This window comes from Pelodiscus sinensis, chromosome 11, assembly GCF_052426305.1.
Source record: "Pelodiscus sinensis isolate ZL-2025 chromosome 11, ASM5242630v1, whole genome shotgun sequence".
Taxonomy (NCBI): domain Eukaryota; kingdom Metazoa; phylum Chordata; order Testudines; family Trionychidae; genus Pelodiscus; species Pelodiscus sinensis.
This window is the reverse complement of record NC_143062.1, coordinates 6,934,096-6,950,467: the sequence shown is the minus strand read 5'-3', so window position 1 is coordinate 6,950,467 and position 16,372 is coordinate 6,934,096. Positions and strand designations below refer to the sequence as shown.

Below are 16,372 nucleotides of genomic sequence, written 5' to 3'. Positions count from 1 at the left end.
CCCTGGCTCATGTGGAGGGAGGGTGGGTTAGAGGGGACCTCAAGCCTGGGCCAGTTGCTTCTGCAGGCCCATGCTGGGCGGGGCCGGGGGGGACGCGCCGTTGGAAGGACCGAGGAGCCGGCCTGCCCACCAGGCTGCTGCAGAAGGTGAGTTCCCCCGCCCAGGAGCAGCCCAACCCTTGGCCTCCCCTAGCTCCACGTGGACACGGCCAGCCCCCACCCTGCCGCGCTGGGGCAGGAAACCCTTCCTGTGCGGCCCCTGCTGGGAGAAAGCGCCTGAGTCAGCAGGTGGGGCCGGGCAGAGGAGGCACGGAGGGGCTGACCCAGCATTCCCACTGACAAGCAGCCTGAGGCCAGAGGGATTGCCCATCCCCCAGCCATCCCCGGGGCCACCCGGCCATGATGCCCCCCAGGCTGCCAATGCCCCGGTGCTTCTGGGGGGCTTGGGCTGGCTCTGCTCCTCTGCCTGCCCCTGCTGGGCAGCCCCCGGGCACCCTGATCTGGGATCCCAAACAGCCCCCGGGCAGCTGCTCTCCGGCCCTGCAATTGCCCTGCGCTTGGCAACCAGCTGGCGCTGCCCTGGTCGCAGAGCCCGAGCAAGGAAGCAAGGCCTGGCGTCGCCCACCGTGAGGCTCAAGCCTGTGGCCGTTGGGGCGCAGGGCAGCGGCTGATAAGGGGGCTCCTCCGCGCCGCCGCCAGGCAGCCCCAGCACTGCTGGGACAGGACAAGACAAGCCTGATCCGGCCCAGTTGGCAGGGCTGGCGCCTGCTGGGACTGCAGCCATCGCTCTGGGACGCGAGCGGAGGCAGCTGCAGGGGACATCCCTGAGCCCCCGCTGACCTCGGAGCCGCCCTCCCTCCCAGCACGGAGCTGGCGGAGGCCTTGTGGTTGCAGAGCAGGGACGGCACAGCTTCCCTTTCCATGTGCCAGCAGGAAATGAGGCTCGGTTCCGGGAGAAAGGCTTTCCAAGCCAGAGGGAGCCTCGGGGAGCGAGGGGGGGCACTGGGGAAGGCACACAGGGCAGCCCTGGGGAGCCGCACCTCCCTGCTGCAGAGCGCGAGAGAGCCCACCTCTGGAGAGGGGGCCGGAGCCTGGGCGAGAGAGAGAGACTGGAGACAGAGCCCCCGTGCAGCCCTGAAATCCCAGCCTCAGGACGGCACAGCCCAGGAAGCATCGCTGTCCAATCCGGACCCTTTGGACTGTTTCAAAACTCCCCTCCACGCCGGCTCCTTCACTCATTTCGCTCTCCTTTCCTCCCCCGGGTGCAGCTGCTCTGCAGGGGTTTCCCCCGGGTGGACCCAGTCTAGCGGGGAACAGTGCGCCGTGCCCCGCCACGCCCTGTGCCAGCATTCCTGCTGCCACCCGGAGCCACCTCCAGCCAAGCCAGGTGGGTGAGTCGTGTTTTCTCCTGGGGGCGGGCGAAGGGCCCCACTTCACAGGCAGGACTCGGTGACGGGCTGGGCCGGACCCAGCAATAGAAAACACCCCTGCCACCCCTGAGGTCTCCTCCCGGCTCCGGAGCGGGAGCAGGGAATTTAATGGGGAGTCTGGGGGGGTCCTAGTCCCATGTCTGGGACGGTGGGAGGGGGTCTAACTGAGGGGAGAGGGGAGCACAGTGTGTCTCAGGACTTTTATGCCCAGCGCCATGGTGCACCCGTCTGACTTTAGACAGCGTTGCCTAATGGCAGGAGCACGGGGCTAGGCTTGGACAAGCTGGCGTCTAGGCCTGGCTCTGCTGCTTGAGTGTGACAAGTTGCTCCCTCTTGCTCTGCCTCTGTTTCCCCATCTATAAACCGGGGCCCATGTTACCGACCGGGCCCCCTCGCATGGAAGGAAGAACAGCCTGTGAGCTGCCACGCCCGGGACACAGCTAACTGTGGGGGGCAGCTCCCTCCTGCCAGGTGGGGGGCACGAGCCACCCCCGCATGGCCTAGGACCTAACCTGGCTGAGGCTGAGCCCAGGGCGCTGCTCAGGCAGTTTGTGGAAGGGCCCAAGTCCTCGCCAGCGTCCCCCCAGCAGTGCTCGCACTCTGCTGCCTGCCAAGCTCCCTCAGCCCCGACCGGTCGGTCCTCAGCCTTTCTGCAGCCACGAAGAGCAGGGGGCTGTGGGCACTGGGACGTGGCCATCCCCCCCCCCAGATTCATGTCACACAAGTGGGGACCCCCTTTGGCTGCCCACGTGCCAGTGCTTGGAACAAGCTGGCCTGAGGGGACATAAAAGGGCAAGTTTGGCCATCGGGGGGAACAAGCGAGAGGGTCTGGAGCCAGCCCCTTGCTCTGCAGGAAGTGGGCTGCATGACGTGGAGGCGCAATAGCAGCGATGCCCTAGAGCCGCATGGGGCAGCATGACCCAGTGGGTAGGAGTCGGGAGGGCTGGGTTTGGGACTGGCTCAGCCACCCACTTGCTAAGTGTCTCTGGGTAACACTCTCTGCCTCAGTTTCCCCAGCGGTACAATGGAGATAGCGACCCCCCCCCCCCAGCTTCACACAGGGCTTTGAGGTCAGGCCTGTTAGTGCGACACCATGAGCCTTGGTAATGGGATGGGTGCAGGAGCTGTGGCTCCCAGGGCATGGTTTGTGTGTGTGCAGAGCACTGGCTGTGGGGGGGCTCCCAGCTACGCCAGCCCCAGCCTCTCCCAGCAGGGGGTGCTGTGGGGAGGGGCAGGCGCACTGGCTGAGGGAGGGGCTCAGCAGCCCCAGCCTCTCCCAGCAGGGGGCGCTGTGGGGAGGGGCAGGCGCACTGGCTGAGGGAGGGGCTCAGCAGCCCCAGCCTCTCCCAGCAGGGGGTGCTGTGGGGAGGGGCAGGCGCACTGGCTGAGGGAGGGGCTCAGCAGCCCCAGCCTCTCCCAGCAGGGGGCACTGTGGGGAGGGCGGGGTGCTATGGGGACGGTGGGGCGCTGGCATGACAAAGCCTTGTTTCATTCTCCCCTCTGGACTGCCCGTGTCTCGTGCTTCCAGCCTGGAATGCACCCGGCTTCCTGGATTTCTTCCTGGCCATTCCCTCATCCCAGGCACACGGATTTCCTGGCCCACCGAGGAGCTGGATGGGCTGTGTGTGTTATCTCCCCTGTCCAGCCCAGCTGGGCTTTGTTCCCAGCAAGGAGGCCTGGAGCGATAACCCGATGCTGTAGCCAGTGCGGTGTCCCACCCACGGGGCAGCCCCCAGCCAGAACGGTGTCCCCAAGTGACAGCCAGCCGTGGCCCTGCAGAGACCTGCCCTCTCATGGCGGGGAGGGACTGGGGGTCTGTAATGGGGGGTGGGCCGAAGAACTGGGGCCTGTGATGGGAGGGGCAGCTCTGGGCGAGGGGCAGTAAGTGCAGGGGCGGCTGCATGGCTGGTGGTGCGTATCCACCTGGGATTGGCTGCCACGCTCGTGTGCTGGGCTTGGGGTTGGGCTGACAGCCCCCAGCTGTGCCGCTCCTCTGGGAGCCCCCCTTTGGCTGGCCTGGCCCCTTGCTCAGCCTGACCCCATTACCTTCCCCGTCCCCTTCCCTCTCTTCACACTCAGAGCTCCCCCCACAACTGCCGGGTCGGAGCCCCGCTCTCCAGGGACTTGCCAGCGCGGGGGTGTGGGGAGCAGTGATCGGCCACCCTTCGTTTCCTCCGCTGCTGGAGATCCACCTGAGCTGGGCCCAAGGCTCCAGCTGCTCCAGCGGCTCGCCTCCCTGTGGTTACACCCTGGCTGGGGGCCTCTCACGGCGAGCTTGCCCTGCCCAGCCCCCCCACCCCCTGCGGCTCAGAGGCCATTGCTGGCAACCCTCTGCCCAGCTGACTCAGACACCTGCTGTAGGGAGGGGGCAGGAGCACTGACTGTGGGGGGCTCTCAGCTACGCCAGCCCCAGCCTCTCCCAGCAGGGGGCGCTGTGGGGAGGGGTATGGTGCTGGCTGGGGGGGAATTCCTGTCAACTCCAGCCCCAGCCTCTCCCAGCAGGGGGCGCTGTGGAAAGGGGCAGGAGCACTGACTGTGGGGGGCTCCCAGCTACACCAGCCCCAGCCTCTCCCAGCAGAGGGCGCTGTGGGGAGGGGGATGGTGCTGGCTGGGGGGGGAATTCCTGTCAACTCCAGCCCCAGCCTCTCCCAGCAGGGGGCGCTGTGGGGAGGGGCAGGATGCTGGCTGTGGGGGGGCTCCCAGTCCTGGCCTCTCCCAGCAGCAGTAGAGAGGGGGTGATGGCAGGGCGTGGCTGCGGCGTGGCTGCCTGTTAACAACAGCTCTAAAGTGATGCTCTGTTATTTGGCCAGCTCCATTTGTGTCCCCCGGGAGTCACGCCTGGGGTGGTGGCTCTTGTGTGCCAGGCCTGCCGCCGTGCCACCGGCTCCTTACCCTGAGGGCGGGGGTGGCAAGGGGGGTCGATTCTCACCCCAGCTGTCACTAGTTGTTCACTAGTTTGGACTCGTGCCCCCAGGAGGTGCTACCAGCGGAAGCTAAAGGCGGGAATTTCAACCACTGTAAGCCCCAGCGCGGAGAGGCGCTGGCTAAGCCAGGCAGGTGCTTCTGGGCTAAGCACTGCAGGACCATCGCGCCGTGTAGACAAGCCCTTGATTACGTTACGCCCTGTGTCTTGGCAGTGACTCAGGGGTGGCTGGAAAGCAGGGCCTAGCCAGAAACAAAGTCCAAGGTTCTTCCCCTTGCACCCTGTGAGCCCAGTGGAGGAAGGAAGGGGTGGTGCCCAGGCCAGCTGATTGTGCAAACATAAAACACCGCGTTAGATTGGAGGGGTGTGAGACTGGGGCTGGTACTTGACGGCCCAGGAGCTCCAAGGCTTCTGGTTGCTTGCCGCTAGATACAACACGGGCAGCAGCAGCGGGGTAGGTAGCCCTCCATGCCCCATATGCCTCAGCCCCACCCCACAGAGACCAGCTGCTATGCGTGAGGCAGGGGAGTCCAGCCCCACGGGGATGTCACCAGGGATCCTACCGGAGGCCAGCAATATATTCCCCTTGGGCCCACCCTCATTTTTGTGGGGAGCTGCTATTGTAGATGGGCCCAAACTACTGACAGTGCCCGGGCCCCGTTGGGTGCCCTGTCACTGCGTCCCAAAAGATCCCCCCCACCATCCCCATTTGCAGCAGCAATCAGAGGGGTAGGCAGTGGGCAACCCAGCTGAGAAGGAAGCTGTGGTGGACTCAGCCCTTGGTTTTGCTGCTGGGAGTGCTGGCAGGTTGGGTGGCAGAGGCAGTGGGTGTCACGTGGACACTGGCCCATTTGGAAACGGATGGGGACAACCCCCCCATCTAATTCATGGCCAAAACTCCAAGGTGAGCCTCTTGGTTTTCTTCAGCCTGGGCTGGGGTATGGAACTGGGGAGCGCGACGCGAGCATGTAGACTAGAGCCGTCCCCAGGACCATCCCAGGCCCAGTGCCGTACGTGACCAAGGGCGCTTTCTGGAGGCTTTAATCAATCAGGAATCCACGTGCATCGCTGCTGGCACCATACACCAGCCAGCTGCCGAAATCCAAAAAGCCCTTGGCGCCCCCGAGCACCGTTGGCTTCTGCTGTTCAAATAACCCCGGGGGGGAGACGATCCAGCCACTCGGCCCTCTGCCTCTGAAGAGCCGGTTTTGATTCTGAGCTCGAGTGGCACTTGGGAAGGGCTCCAGAGCGCTGGCTGCCTGGAACGCGCCACCCGCTTGGCAAGCGGAGCCCTGCCCTGGCAGCCAGTTGCCAGGGCTCCGGGGCAGCAGGCTGGCGGGCACATTCCTGGGAAGGAAAATGGCCTTCCCGAGACAATGGGCATTGACTGGGGCCCTCATTGTTCTCCGGGCAGATGTTTATGTAGAGTCCATAAGGAAACAACGCTCAGAGGGATTCCCAGCCGTTGACATAACAACCGCTTTGTGATTGGATGGGAAAGCCCGTGCTCCCCTGTCAATCTTCATACCAGCTCCCGCCGGGAGAGGGCAAGGCAGCGGGCACGCCCGCCCCGTAGGCCGCAGCTCCCTGAGAAGTGGGCGCCAAACCCTGGAAGCTCTGCCGACTCGAGGCTAGGGCTGGTGTAGACGGGACCCCTCCACCACACAGCACCCCCCTGTGCCGCTCCTCCTCACTGCCCCTGCTGGCAGAGGCTGGGACTGGCACAGCTGGGAACGCCACCCGCCCCACAGCACCCCCTGCTGGCAGAGGCTGGGACTGGCACAGCTGGGAACGCCACCCGCCCCACAGCACCCCCTGCTGGCAGAGGCTGGGGCTGGCACAGCTGGGAACGCCACCCGCCCCACAGCACCTCCTGCTGGCAGAGGCTGGGGCTGGCACAGCTGGGAACGCCACCCGCCCCACAGCACCCCCTGCTGGCAGAGGCTGGGACTGGCACAGCTGGGAACGCCACCCTCCCCACAGCACCCCCTGCTGGCAGAGGCTGGGGCTGGCACAGCTGGGAACGCCACCCTCCCCACAGCACCCCCTGCTGGCAGAGGCTGGGGCTGGCACAGCTGGGAACACCACCCGCCCCACAGCACCCCCTGCTGGCAGAGGCTGGGGCTGGCACAGCTGGGAACGCCACCCGCCCCACAGCACCCCCTGCTGGCAGAGGCTGGGGCTGGCACAGCTGGGAACACCACCCGCCCCACAGCACCCCCTGCTGGCAGAGGCTGGGGCTGGCACAGCTGGGAACGCCACCCGCCCCACAGCACCCCCTGCTGGCAGAGGCTGGGGCTGGCACAGCTGGGAACGCCACCCGCCCCACAGCACCCCCTGCTGGCAGAGGCTGGGGCTGGCACAGCTGGGAACGCCACCCGCCCCACAGCACCCCCTGCTGGCAGAGGCTGGGGCTGGAGTAGCTGGGAGTTCCTCCCTCCCGCCAGTACTCCGGCCCCGCCCCAATGCGCCCCCTGCGGGCAGAGACCGGCGCTGCAGCAGGTCCCATGGGTCATTGGCCCGGCCACGCCCCCAGCCCCGCCCTGCCAGGCGCGCACCGCCCCCTGCCATTCAGTAGCAAGCGGCGCTTGGCATGGCCAATCGGCCGGGCCGTACCAAGTGGCTGCTGTCGACTGGGTGAGGGTGAGAACTAATGCACCTTAAAACTACGCTCCCCTTTGCCACGGAGCGTTAAAGCGGGGCAGACCAAACCAGAGGCCTCAGAGCTTCCCTCCCGCTTCCGGCCGCTGCGCCGCGCGCTGGGCCGGTGTCTCCCGGGACCGGGGCTTCCTCGGGGACCCCCTCCCCTCCGGCTCGCCTTGGGTCGTTCCAGCCGCTGGGCTTTTAAAGGCGCCGCGGTGCCTAGCCGCGGGCAGGGGGCGGGCGCTGCTGGCGGGCGGCTGGGGATGGGGGCGCGGAGCCTGTCCAGGTGGGTGCGCAGGGGCCGGGCCGGGAGCTGCCTGGCGGGGTAGTGGCTCCGGCTGTCCCCGGGTGGGCGCCTGCCTAGGGCCGGATCGGGGCTGGGCGCGCACGTGGGAAGTTCGGTCCTGGGCGAGCCGCCCGGCCGGTCTGGGAGCGGGGCCGGCCGGCGGGGCTGGAGCGGGCTGGGCGCGGGGCTGCGGCTGCAGGCAGCGCCGCTCCGTGGGGCTCCGGCTCGGCTGCGCCCCCCCCCCCGTCCCCGCCGCTGTCGGCTCGGGGCGCCCAGCTGGCGCTGCCCGGTGCGCGGCGCTGCCGAACAAAGGGGCCCGGCGGGCGGGCTCGGGCTGGAACAAAGCGGGGCCGGCGGCGCTGATAAGCCGAGGCCCGCACATTCCTGGGATGTTTCAGGGCTTCTAACCACCGGCGCGCGGGGCCCGATCCTGCCGGCGTCACTCCGGAGTGACTCGACTCGAGGGCTCGTGCGGAGCCAGCCCCCTTCCCGGCACGGCCGGCGGGACCTTGCTCCTCTGCCGTGGGGTGCGGGGCTGCTCCGTGCTGCGCTCCCGCCGGCGGTGGCTGGGCAAGGCAGGGCTCGAGTACGCTGGGAGAGCCGGGGAGGTGCCCGGTAGAGCAAGGCAGGCTGCCGCGGGGCTGGGAGGCTGGTCTGGGGAGAGCTGGGTTCATTTCCCACCTCTGCTGCGGCTTCCTAGGTGGCCTCGGGCGAATCACCTGGGCTTCGTGCCTCAGTTTCCCCTCTGCGAGCTGGAAAAGCATTGGCAGCTCAGAGTGGTGCTGGGAGGTGCTCAGAGGAGGGCAGGGGCAGAGCCCGGGAGGTGCTAGCAGGAGTGGAGGGGGGTTGGCAAGGCAGGGTTGGAGTAGTGGGTGGCGGTGGTACAAGGACACAGATGGGGTGGGGGGTGCCTTTTGCCCGCCCCTCTTACAGCCCTGCCCCCTACAGGCTGTGACCTGACGCCATCCCGTGACCCGGTGAGAGAATGCGGGCAGGTGCCGCGCTGGCAGTACCATGGCTCTTGCTGCTTGCTGTGGCCGGTGCCCGTGGGCAGGCCGAGAAGCCAGCCTTCGCCCCCCTCTTCACCAGGAAGCCCTTCATCGTGGCCTGGAACGCACCCACCCAGGACTGCCGGCCCCGCTTCAAGGTGCAGCTGGACTTCACCCTCTTTGACCTGCAGGCCTCGCCCAACGAGGGCTTCGTGGACCAGAACCTCACCATCTTCTACAAGGAGCGCCTGGGCCGCTACCCCTACTACGACGAGCAGCAGGTGGCCGTGAATGGTGGCGTCCCCCAGAACAGCAGCATCAGCGAGCACCTGGGCCGGCTCCGTGAGGGCATCGGCAAGTACATCCGCTCGGAGGCCAAGGAGGGGCTGGCCATCATCGACTGGGAGGAGTGGCGGCCCATCTGGATCCGCAACTGGCAGAACAAGGACATCTACCGCCAGAGTTCCCGCCAGCTGGTGCTGTCGCGCCACCCCGACTGGCCGGAGGACCAGGTGAGCAAGCAGGCCCAGTATGAGTTTGAGACCTCGGCCCGGGACTTCATGCTGCGCACCTTGCAGTGTGCCAAGCGCTACCGGCCCAAACAGCTGTGGGGCTACTACCTCTTCCCGGACTGCTACAACCACGACTACAGCAAGAACCCGGACAGCTACACCGGGCACTGCCCGGACGTGGAGGAGACCCGCAATGACCGCCTGGCCTGGCTCTGGAAGGAGAGCACCGCGCTCTACCCCTCCATCTACCTCGAGCAAGTCCTGGCCTCCTCCGCCAACGGCCGCAAGTTCGTGCGCTCGCGGGTCCTGGAGGCCCTGCGGATCTCCCACCAGCACCATGACGGCTACTCGCTGCCTGTCTTCGTCTACACCCGGCCCACCTACAGCCGCAAGCTGGACGTGCTGAGCAGGGTGAGGAGGTGCCTGAGACCCACGTCGGCTGGGGTCCCAGCCTGCTCCGGTTCTGGGGGAGGGTAGGGGGTGGGCTCGCTGCCAAGGGCCAGTGTGATCACACCCTTGCCAGGGCTTTAGCACCAGCTCCCCATATTCAGCACCAGCCCGGGCGCTTCATGGGGGGAGAGCGAGGTCCCGCTTGCCCCTCTGCCTCTGAGCTCACTTGGCAGCAGCCTGCTGCCCCTGCCAGCTGGGCACAGGACTCATGCTCGGTGGTAGCCAAATGACCCGGGGTGGGCAGCTCTGGTAGGGTAGAGGGTGGCCGGGGGGGGGGGGGGGGTCCCATGTTAGCTGGGTGGGTCTGAGATGCTGGTCCTGCCTGGCGTTGCCATGGTAGCGTGAGGCTTGGGGGGGCGCTCTGCCGTGCCCCGCCCGGCGGGAGAGCGTGCGTATTGCAGTGGGCGCGCAAGTGGCAGACCGGCCGTACAGGGTGGCTTGCTGCCAGCCGGGGGATCCGTCTAGTGAGGGCCTGCGGGGTCGATACTTGTATAATGAGGCTGTTGGAGTCGAGAGTGGGCGGATAAACGCAGGCAGGTGCCTCCAGGCTGGGCGGGGGGCCAAGCGCTCTGGGGAGTGGGATGAGGACGGGGGGTGCCGCACTCACAGGCCATATGTCCGTGAGGACAAGTGCAGCTGGCGGTGGGTGGCTGTGCAGCTGGAAGGGCTCGGGGGGTTCACGTGGGTCAGACCAGCTCCCGGGTGCCAGTGGGGCCGAGGTGTGCACCAGGCTAACAGTGCTGGGCTGTACGAAGGCCTGGGGCAGGGAGGATGTTGCACCTCTGGGCTCTGCACAGAGATGGGCACCCACGGGGGAGCCTAGAGAAGGGCCTATTTGAAATCATGGGATGGTGGGCGGGCGGAAAAGGCCAAAAGGTTTTGAGAGCCTGGCCCATGAAGACAGGCTAAACACTGGGGGGCAGGCCTGGGATCTTGGGGGGCGGCTGCAGCAGCCAGGTACCTGAGCCAGGCCATAGTGGGGGAGGGGCTGATCAGAGCCTGGCCCTCACTCGCTCAGCCAGTCCCACTTGCTAGACCAGCTAATCCTGCAGCCGCCCACCCCTTGGCAGGCAGGAGCCGGCTGCACCCTGCCCTGCCTCCCACCACTGCCGCTCCAGGCCGCTCCCTGGCCTGGTGTGCCGGGCTTGTCCCGTCAGGCCACCTATTGCATCCGCAGCCGGGGCTGGGCCCAGCCCAGGGAGGTGGGAGGGTGCTGTTCCTCCTCCATCCTGTCCCAGGTGCCTGCTCTCAGGCTGGGTGCTGCCCTGGCCTGTCTTGGGTAACATAGCCTGGGGTGGGGGTGGGGATTGCTCTCCTGGACCACAAAGGCAGCCATCTCTGGAGTGGAGCACAGCAGCTGTTCTAACCGCTCCCAGCAACAGTCTGGGGCATGTCCTGGAGAATGCTGCAGGCCCCAGTGGTGGGAGGGGAGCAGTTGGGGGATGCACACTGGTGGGATTGTGGGCAACAGAGTTGTGGGGAGCGGGTGGCTAGCAGGAAAAGTGCCCTGGGATCTGGAATGGCTGCAGGTGGCATGGTAGCCTGCCCAAAAGAGTCCGCCGCCGGACACTAGCATCACCGGGAGACTCCTGTCCCGGCCAGGCCCAGAAGTTGCCTTGTCTAGTCTCCCCTCCGCTACCAGAGCGTGGGCCAAGCCGAGCACCCTTGGATGCCTCCTGTGTGAGCCATGGCCCAACTGTCCCACCCCCTAAGGATGTGTGGGAGCAATCGGGTGGGCGTGGGAGCTCACAGCACTCGTGTCCCCCCCAACCCTCGCCTGTCTCGTCCCTCCCTGGCAGGCAGACCTGGTTTCCACCATCGGCGAGAGCGCTGCCCTGGGAGCGGCTGGCGCCATTTTCTGGGGCGATGCGGACTACACCAAGAGCCAGGTAGGTCCTGGGGGGCAGCCCTGCCCTCCTGCCGCAGGCTGGGTGGCATGAGCCGAGGCTTGGGCATGTGGTGCCAAGTGTCCTGACAAGCTGCCATTGGGGTAGCTTGTTTCTGGCTGTGGAGCTGCTCTGAGGCGGGGGGGGGGAGGGATCAGCCCCATAGGTGCCGTGGGGTGGGGGTGGGGGCAGCTCACAGTAATGCTGAAGCATCGTCTTCCCCCACTGGGATCCAGAGGCTGCAGCTCAAGTTAGGGCAGGGTCTCGCCATGGGCCGGCTGTGCCCGATGCGGCTTCTTCCCAGTGCTGTGGGGCAGGATGGGCCCTGGGGGCCCGGTGAGGCACAAGCCTAGCTCCTGGTGAGCCCGGCAGGGCTGGCCTGCCCTCTGGCTCCCACTCACCCCCTGTTCCCTTCCCAGGACACCTGCCGCGCCATCAAGGCCTACCTGGAGGGGGAGCTGGGTCACTACATCGTCAACGTCACCACGGCGGCCGAGCGCTGCAGCCAGGCGCTGTGCCAGGGCCGGGGGCGCTGCCTGCGCCGTAACAGCACCGCCAGCGTCTTCCTCCACCTGAGCCCAGCCAGCTTCCAGATCCGGCGGCGGGCCGAGGGCGCCGGGCCGCTGCTGCAGGCCGAGGGGCAGCTGTCGGCCGCCGACACCGCCTACCTCCGGACCCACTTCCGCTGCCAGTGCTACCAGGGCTGGCACGGGGGTGCCTGCGAGCGGCGGCTGAGCACCCCCAACCGCGCGGCCTGCCCGGCCGGCGCCTCGCTGGGCCTCTTGCTACTGGGACTCCTGGCCCGCTGGGACTAGCCGGGCTCGGCCGTGTGGCGACAGGCTGTCTCCTGGGCCGGGCGGGCGCCAGAGCCCCCCTGCCCCTCCGGGGCGGTTAGAATCCAGCAGCCTTTGTATTTCGTGTCGCGCCCACGTAGCGGGTGACTGGAGGCGACCCCCTTCCTCTGCCACGGCTGGGGGCAGAGGCCCCTCCACCGCCCCCTGCTGGCCTCTGGCAGGGGTGCTTTTGTGCAGTGACTGTGGGGGGGCAGTCCTCCCTGGGACGCAGGAGGCGAGTGCATCTGGGGGGGAGAGGCCCCGGGCTGGGCCCAGGACTAGCTTCTGCCCCCAGGGCCAGCTTGCCCACCCCTTCCCTGCTGTTGGGTGTGCCCCAGGGTGGGGCCTGGCCCCGGGGGGCGGTGGGGGGGGGGGCTTCTCACCTCTCCCTCCACCACCCCATGCAACAGAAGGACTCTTGGGGCAGGGCCAGGTGAGCCCCAGCGCCCCCCCAGGCGTGGGGGGAGTGAGGGCAGGGCTAAGCCCTTCTCCTGTTGTAAGGAGGGGGTGGCAAAGCGGCGAGTGAAAGTGTGTGTGTATGTGGGGGGGGGGGTGTTGTGGCTGGGGGCAGGGCCAGGTGTGACTCATGCTGCTGTGTGTAGGTGCAGCCTCCAGGGGGGGCTCTGCCTGCGCGGGGCAGGGGGCCGGCGCCCAGCCTGTCACTGACAACCAACGTGCTTTACCTCCCAATTAAAGATGGAACGAGAGAGGCGGTGGCTGCTGTGTGCTTTGCCCTGGGAGAAGGGGAGCAGCGAGGCCCGGTCGGCCCTCTTAGCACAAGAGCAGGGACCCGCGGGGCGGGCAGTGCCCGGGTTACAAAGGCCTCTATCTCCGAGCACAGCCCGACCCTTCCCCCTTTCCCCTGCCCCTGCCAACAGCCAGCATGCAGGGTACCCGCCCTCTAGTAGGGCCTGCCCCAGCCACAAGGAGACACCCAGGGGGCAGGCCCTTGCTCCTTGGGGCAGTGGGGGGGGGCCCTAGTGCTGGGAGCTGGGGCCAGGGCTGGCTCCTTGCTTGGCCATTTGTCAACATGGAACTGCCTTGTTCCATGCAGCCCAGCTGGTACCTCATGGACACCCCCCCCCCCCCCCCCCGCTCCGGTCCTGTGTGTGGGGCTGGGGCTGGGCCTGAGCCCCCCTGGCCATGCCTGTAATGCTGCAGCTGGTCCCTGTGCATGTGGCACACTTGGCCGGACCTGGCTGGGGCCTCTGGCTGCAATGCAGCCAGTGCTGGGGATGAACGCAGCTGGGCACTGCACCCAGGTGATCCGTGCTGGTGCAAGGCCAGCGGGGAGGAGGGAGTGCGGCTGCCTGAGCCACGCGGGCAGGGGTGGGGGGCTAACCGGGAGGCATAGCACTCCCCCGTCCTCCCCAGCAAGCTGCTGAGGGCCTGAAGCCTGGCCCCTTTCCATAGGTCAGAAACCCCAGTGTGACAGCCGGGGTGGCGTTTTGTGGGGGTGAATGCTTAACGCCCCAGGCTTCCCTGGGGCGTAGCTACGCCTGGCCACGGCCTAGGCACCAGCCCTGCATCCCTTCTGCCCCTGGCACCAGCCCCACGTCCCACACCCCACTGCCTGTAGCAGCTGGGGGTCACTGGCTCAGCCTGGCCCCTACTTCGCTTGTGCCAGCTGGCAGCAGGGGGCTGATGTAGCCCATTGTTGGCCCTTTTCTCCTAGGGGCAGCCCTGCTGCCTGGGGGTTGCCGGGGTGTGTCCCTAATGGGTAGCAGCGCCGAAGGGGCCTTTGCAGCAGCCCTGTTGCACGGCTCAGGCTGGAGCGAGGCCGGGCCCCTGGGGAAAGGCCCCGGCAGCTTGCCAGACTGGCGTGTGGCAGGACTGAGGTCAGCAGGGGAGGCCCTTTCCCTCCATGTTAGCAGTGGGAAGGCCAGGCCTGGGCTGTGCGCGGGTGCTGGCTGCCAGTGCGGCCAGCTAGAATGGGCACAGCAAGGCAGGGGGATGGGGGAGAGAGGAGAGGACACAGGGCTCCAGGCTCCTGTTGCTGGGTGTGCAAGGGTAGGCCCAGGAGCTCACCCTGGGGGGTCCCAGGCTAGCTCCTCTTGGCACTGGTGGCCTCCCCAGTGCCTGGGCTTGTACCTGTGCCCTGACCTTGCCCACATGCGTCTTCCCTGCTGGTGGCAGCGCACGGTCAACCTGTGGAACTCCTCGCCAGAGGATGTTGGGAAGACCAGGACTTTAACAGGGCTCAAAGAAGAGCTCGATAGATTCATGGAGGTTGGGTCCATCAATCGCAGTTAGCCAGGCTGGGCAGGAAGGGAATTCTTAGCCTCTTTGTCAGCAGCTGGGGCTGGGTCACTTGATTCCCTGTTCTGTTCGCTCCCTCTGGGGGGCCTGGCATTAGCCCCCATTGGCAGACAGGACACTGGGCGAGATCAGCTTTTGGTGTGACTCAGCCTGGATGCTCTTATGGCATCGCCTGCCGCTGCTGGCTTGGGCGGGAGCTGAGTGAGGGCAGCCGGAGCCAATGCCTGGAGCAGGGCTAGGAGGGAGCACTGCCCAGCATGGCAGGGTCCCTGCCCCTGCACAGAGCCCCCAGGTTGTGGGCATGCTGGGAGCCGGTGCTGGCTGCCCTTGTCCTGCAGAGCGCAGCAGGAGGGATTAAAGCCAAGGAGGGGCCCAGCCGCCTGGCCACGTGCCTGGGGTGTGTACAGCAGGGCAGCACCACCCCCTGCCCTGGAAGGCCTGTGGGTGCCCTGCCCCTGGCGGTCCATGGCCTCTGGCTGAGGTGGAGCCTGGGGGTGACGACCTGCCTGCTGTGGCAGACGGGAGCCCCCTCCCACGTACTGCCAGCTGGAGCCTGGGGGGTCGTCCTCCCAGGGACAGCAGATCCGCTGGGCACAGCCAAGCAGCCGCTCCCCAGAACGGGCAGCTGCTTAGCTGTGCTCAGAAGAGGCCTGAGGCCGGGCTGAGGGGCTGCGGGAACCCAGGGCTGGGCTAGCAGGGGGTGTCCGGGTCTATATGGGGGAACCGTGCCCAGAGCCTCCCTTGTGTCTTGTCCCAGCCCTGCCTGGCCCTTTGACCACCTGCGACCTTTGCTTCAATGTGATGCCGCCAGGGCTGTGGCCATGGGGCGGGTGGGAAGCCAAGCTCGTTCGCCACGGCCAGGGGACCGGGCTCCGGAGAGGCTGTTCCAGCGGCAGGGTTGTGGCCGGCTCCGGGAGCCTTCCTGGCTCGCCTGCTTCTTGGGGCCCTGGGTTTGCTCTCTGGGGTGAGGGGAGAATGGGGGGGTAGGCCCTTTGCTTCCCCCACCCCCCTGCGAGCCAAGGGGAATGGCTCTCCCCCTCCTGGGCAAGGGGGTGTTTCCTCCCTGCCCCCATTACCCCACTGCTCACTTCAGGCCCTTTGTCCTATTACAGTGGGGGGGTGAGGGGATGCGTCATTTTTCCAGGAGAGTTTTAACCCTTTGCGGCTTTGCAGAAATCTGCTGCTACCTCGGCTCTGCCCAGGCAGGAAAGCTGGCTCCCAGAGGGTGGGTGGTGGGGCCTGGAGGGTGGGAGCCGGGGGGGGGGTTCCCAGGCAGCTCCGCTCCCGGCTGCACCAGCAGGGCTGTGCCTGTGCCCGGCCGGGTGAGGATTCCTGGGCCAGGACGGCCACGGATGCTCCAAAGCCAGCAAAGCAGTAGCCGGGCTGGCCTCTTCCAGTAGCCGGGAATCCGCCTCACGGGCAGCTGCCCTGCAGGCCCCCGTTCAGCCCTTGCTGCCCTTGCCGGAGCAGAGCAAGCAGCGGGAGGGAGGGCAGTGCACAGCGGGGGGCGCTCAGGGCGGGACGGGGAAGGAGAGGCACAGTCCCCCCCATGCTCCCCAGAATAGGGGGCTCTGCTTTATTTGGCTTGGCTCCAGGCAGCAGCCAGTGCACCCCCCGCACTGCAGCGGAACAGCCTTGCCCAGCTAGCGCGGCTCAGCCCTGCCGCCACGGCGGGGCCGGAAAGGCTGCGATGGGCCCTCCTGCCCTGCCCCGCCAAGAGTTAATGGGCTGAGCTGCACAGGAAAGGCCCTGGATCTCCAGAAGCTGGAGGCTGGATCTGGATTGTTTCCTTTCCCAGGCTCCCCAGCGGCCCCCCCCACCGCACTGTAATAGGAACCAGATTCTGCGCTCCGGGGGGGCTGAGCTTGGCCCACCCCCGCCAGTGTTGGCGGGCAACTTTTCCGAGACCCGTGTGTGTGCTGCCACCTGCTGACTAGTGTGTGGAACTGCTCCCCAAACTACAACGGGGGACGGGGCTACAGCCCCCCAACACCACCCTCCCTGCACTGCACCCCCAGCACTGCACCATAATCACACACCGCCCTGCACGGCTCCTGTAGCACTGCATTGTAATTCCACACCGCCCCCTACAGGGCACCCCCAACACTGCACTGTTATCTCACACAACCCCCTGCATTGCAACCCCCAGCACTGCATTGTAA

At 67.0% G+C, this 16,372-nt stretch overlaps 1 protein-coding gene across 5 annotated transcripts; it reads left to right on the top strand.

Annotated features, from left to right (window-relative positions):
• Positions 1 to 1,017: 1,017 nt before the first annotated feature.
• HYAL2 (hyaluronidase 2) lies at positions 1,018 to 12,661 on the top strand. 5 transcript variants are annotated; one of them, XM_075939532.2, is made up of 4 exons: positions 1,018 to 1,386; positions 8,230 to 9,193; positions 11,032 to 11,121; positions 11,538 to 12,661. In XM_075939532.2, exons 2-4 carry the CDS (start codon positions 8,267 to 8,269, stop codon positions 11,931 to 11,933), a joined length of 1,413 nt encoding a protein of 470 aa, XP_075795647.2. In that variant the 5' UTR covers positions 1,018 to 1,386; positions 8,230 to 8,266; the 3' UTR covers positions 11,934 to 12,661. The 5 variants fall into 5 exon arrangements, with proteins under 5 accessions (XP_075795647.2, XP_075795649.2, XP_075795648.2 ...); XM_075939534.2 differs by having other exon boundaries at positions 1,018 to 1,390; XM_075939533.2 differs by lacking the exon at positions 1,018 to 1,386 and adding an exon at positions 4,216 to 4,806.
• Positions 12,662 to 16,372: the final 3,711 nt, after the last annotated feature.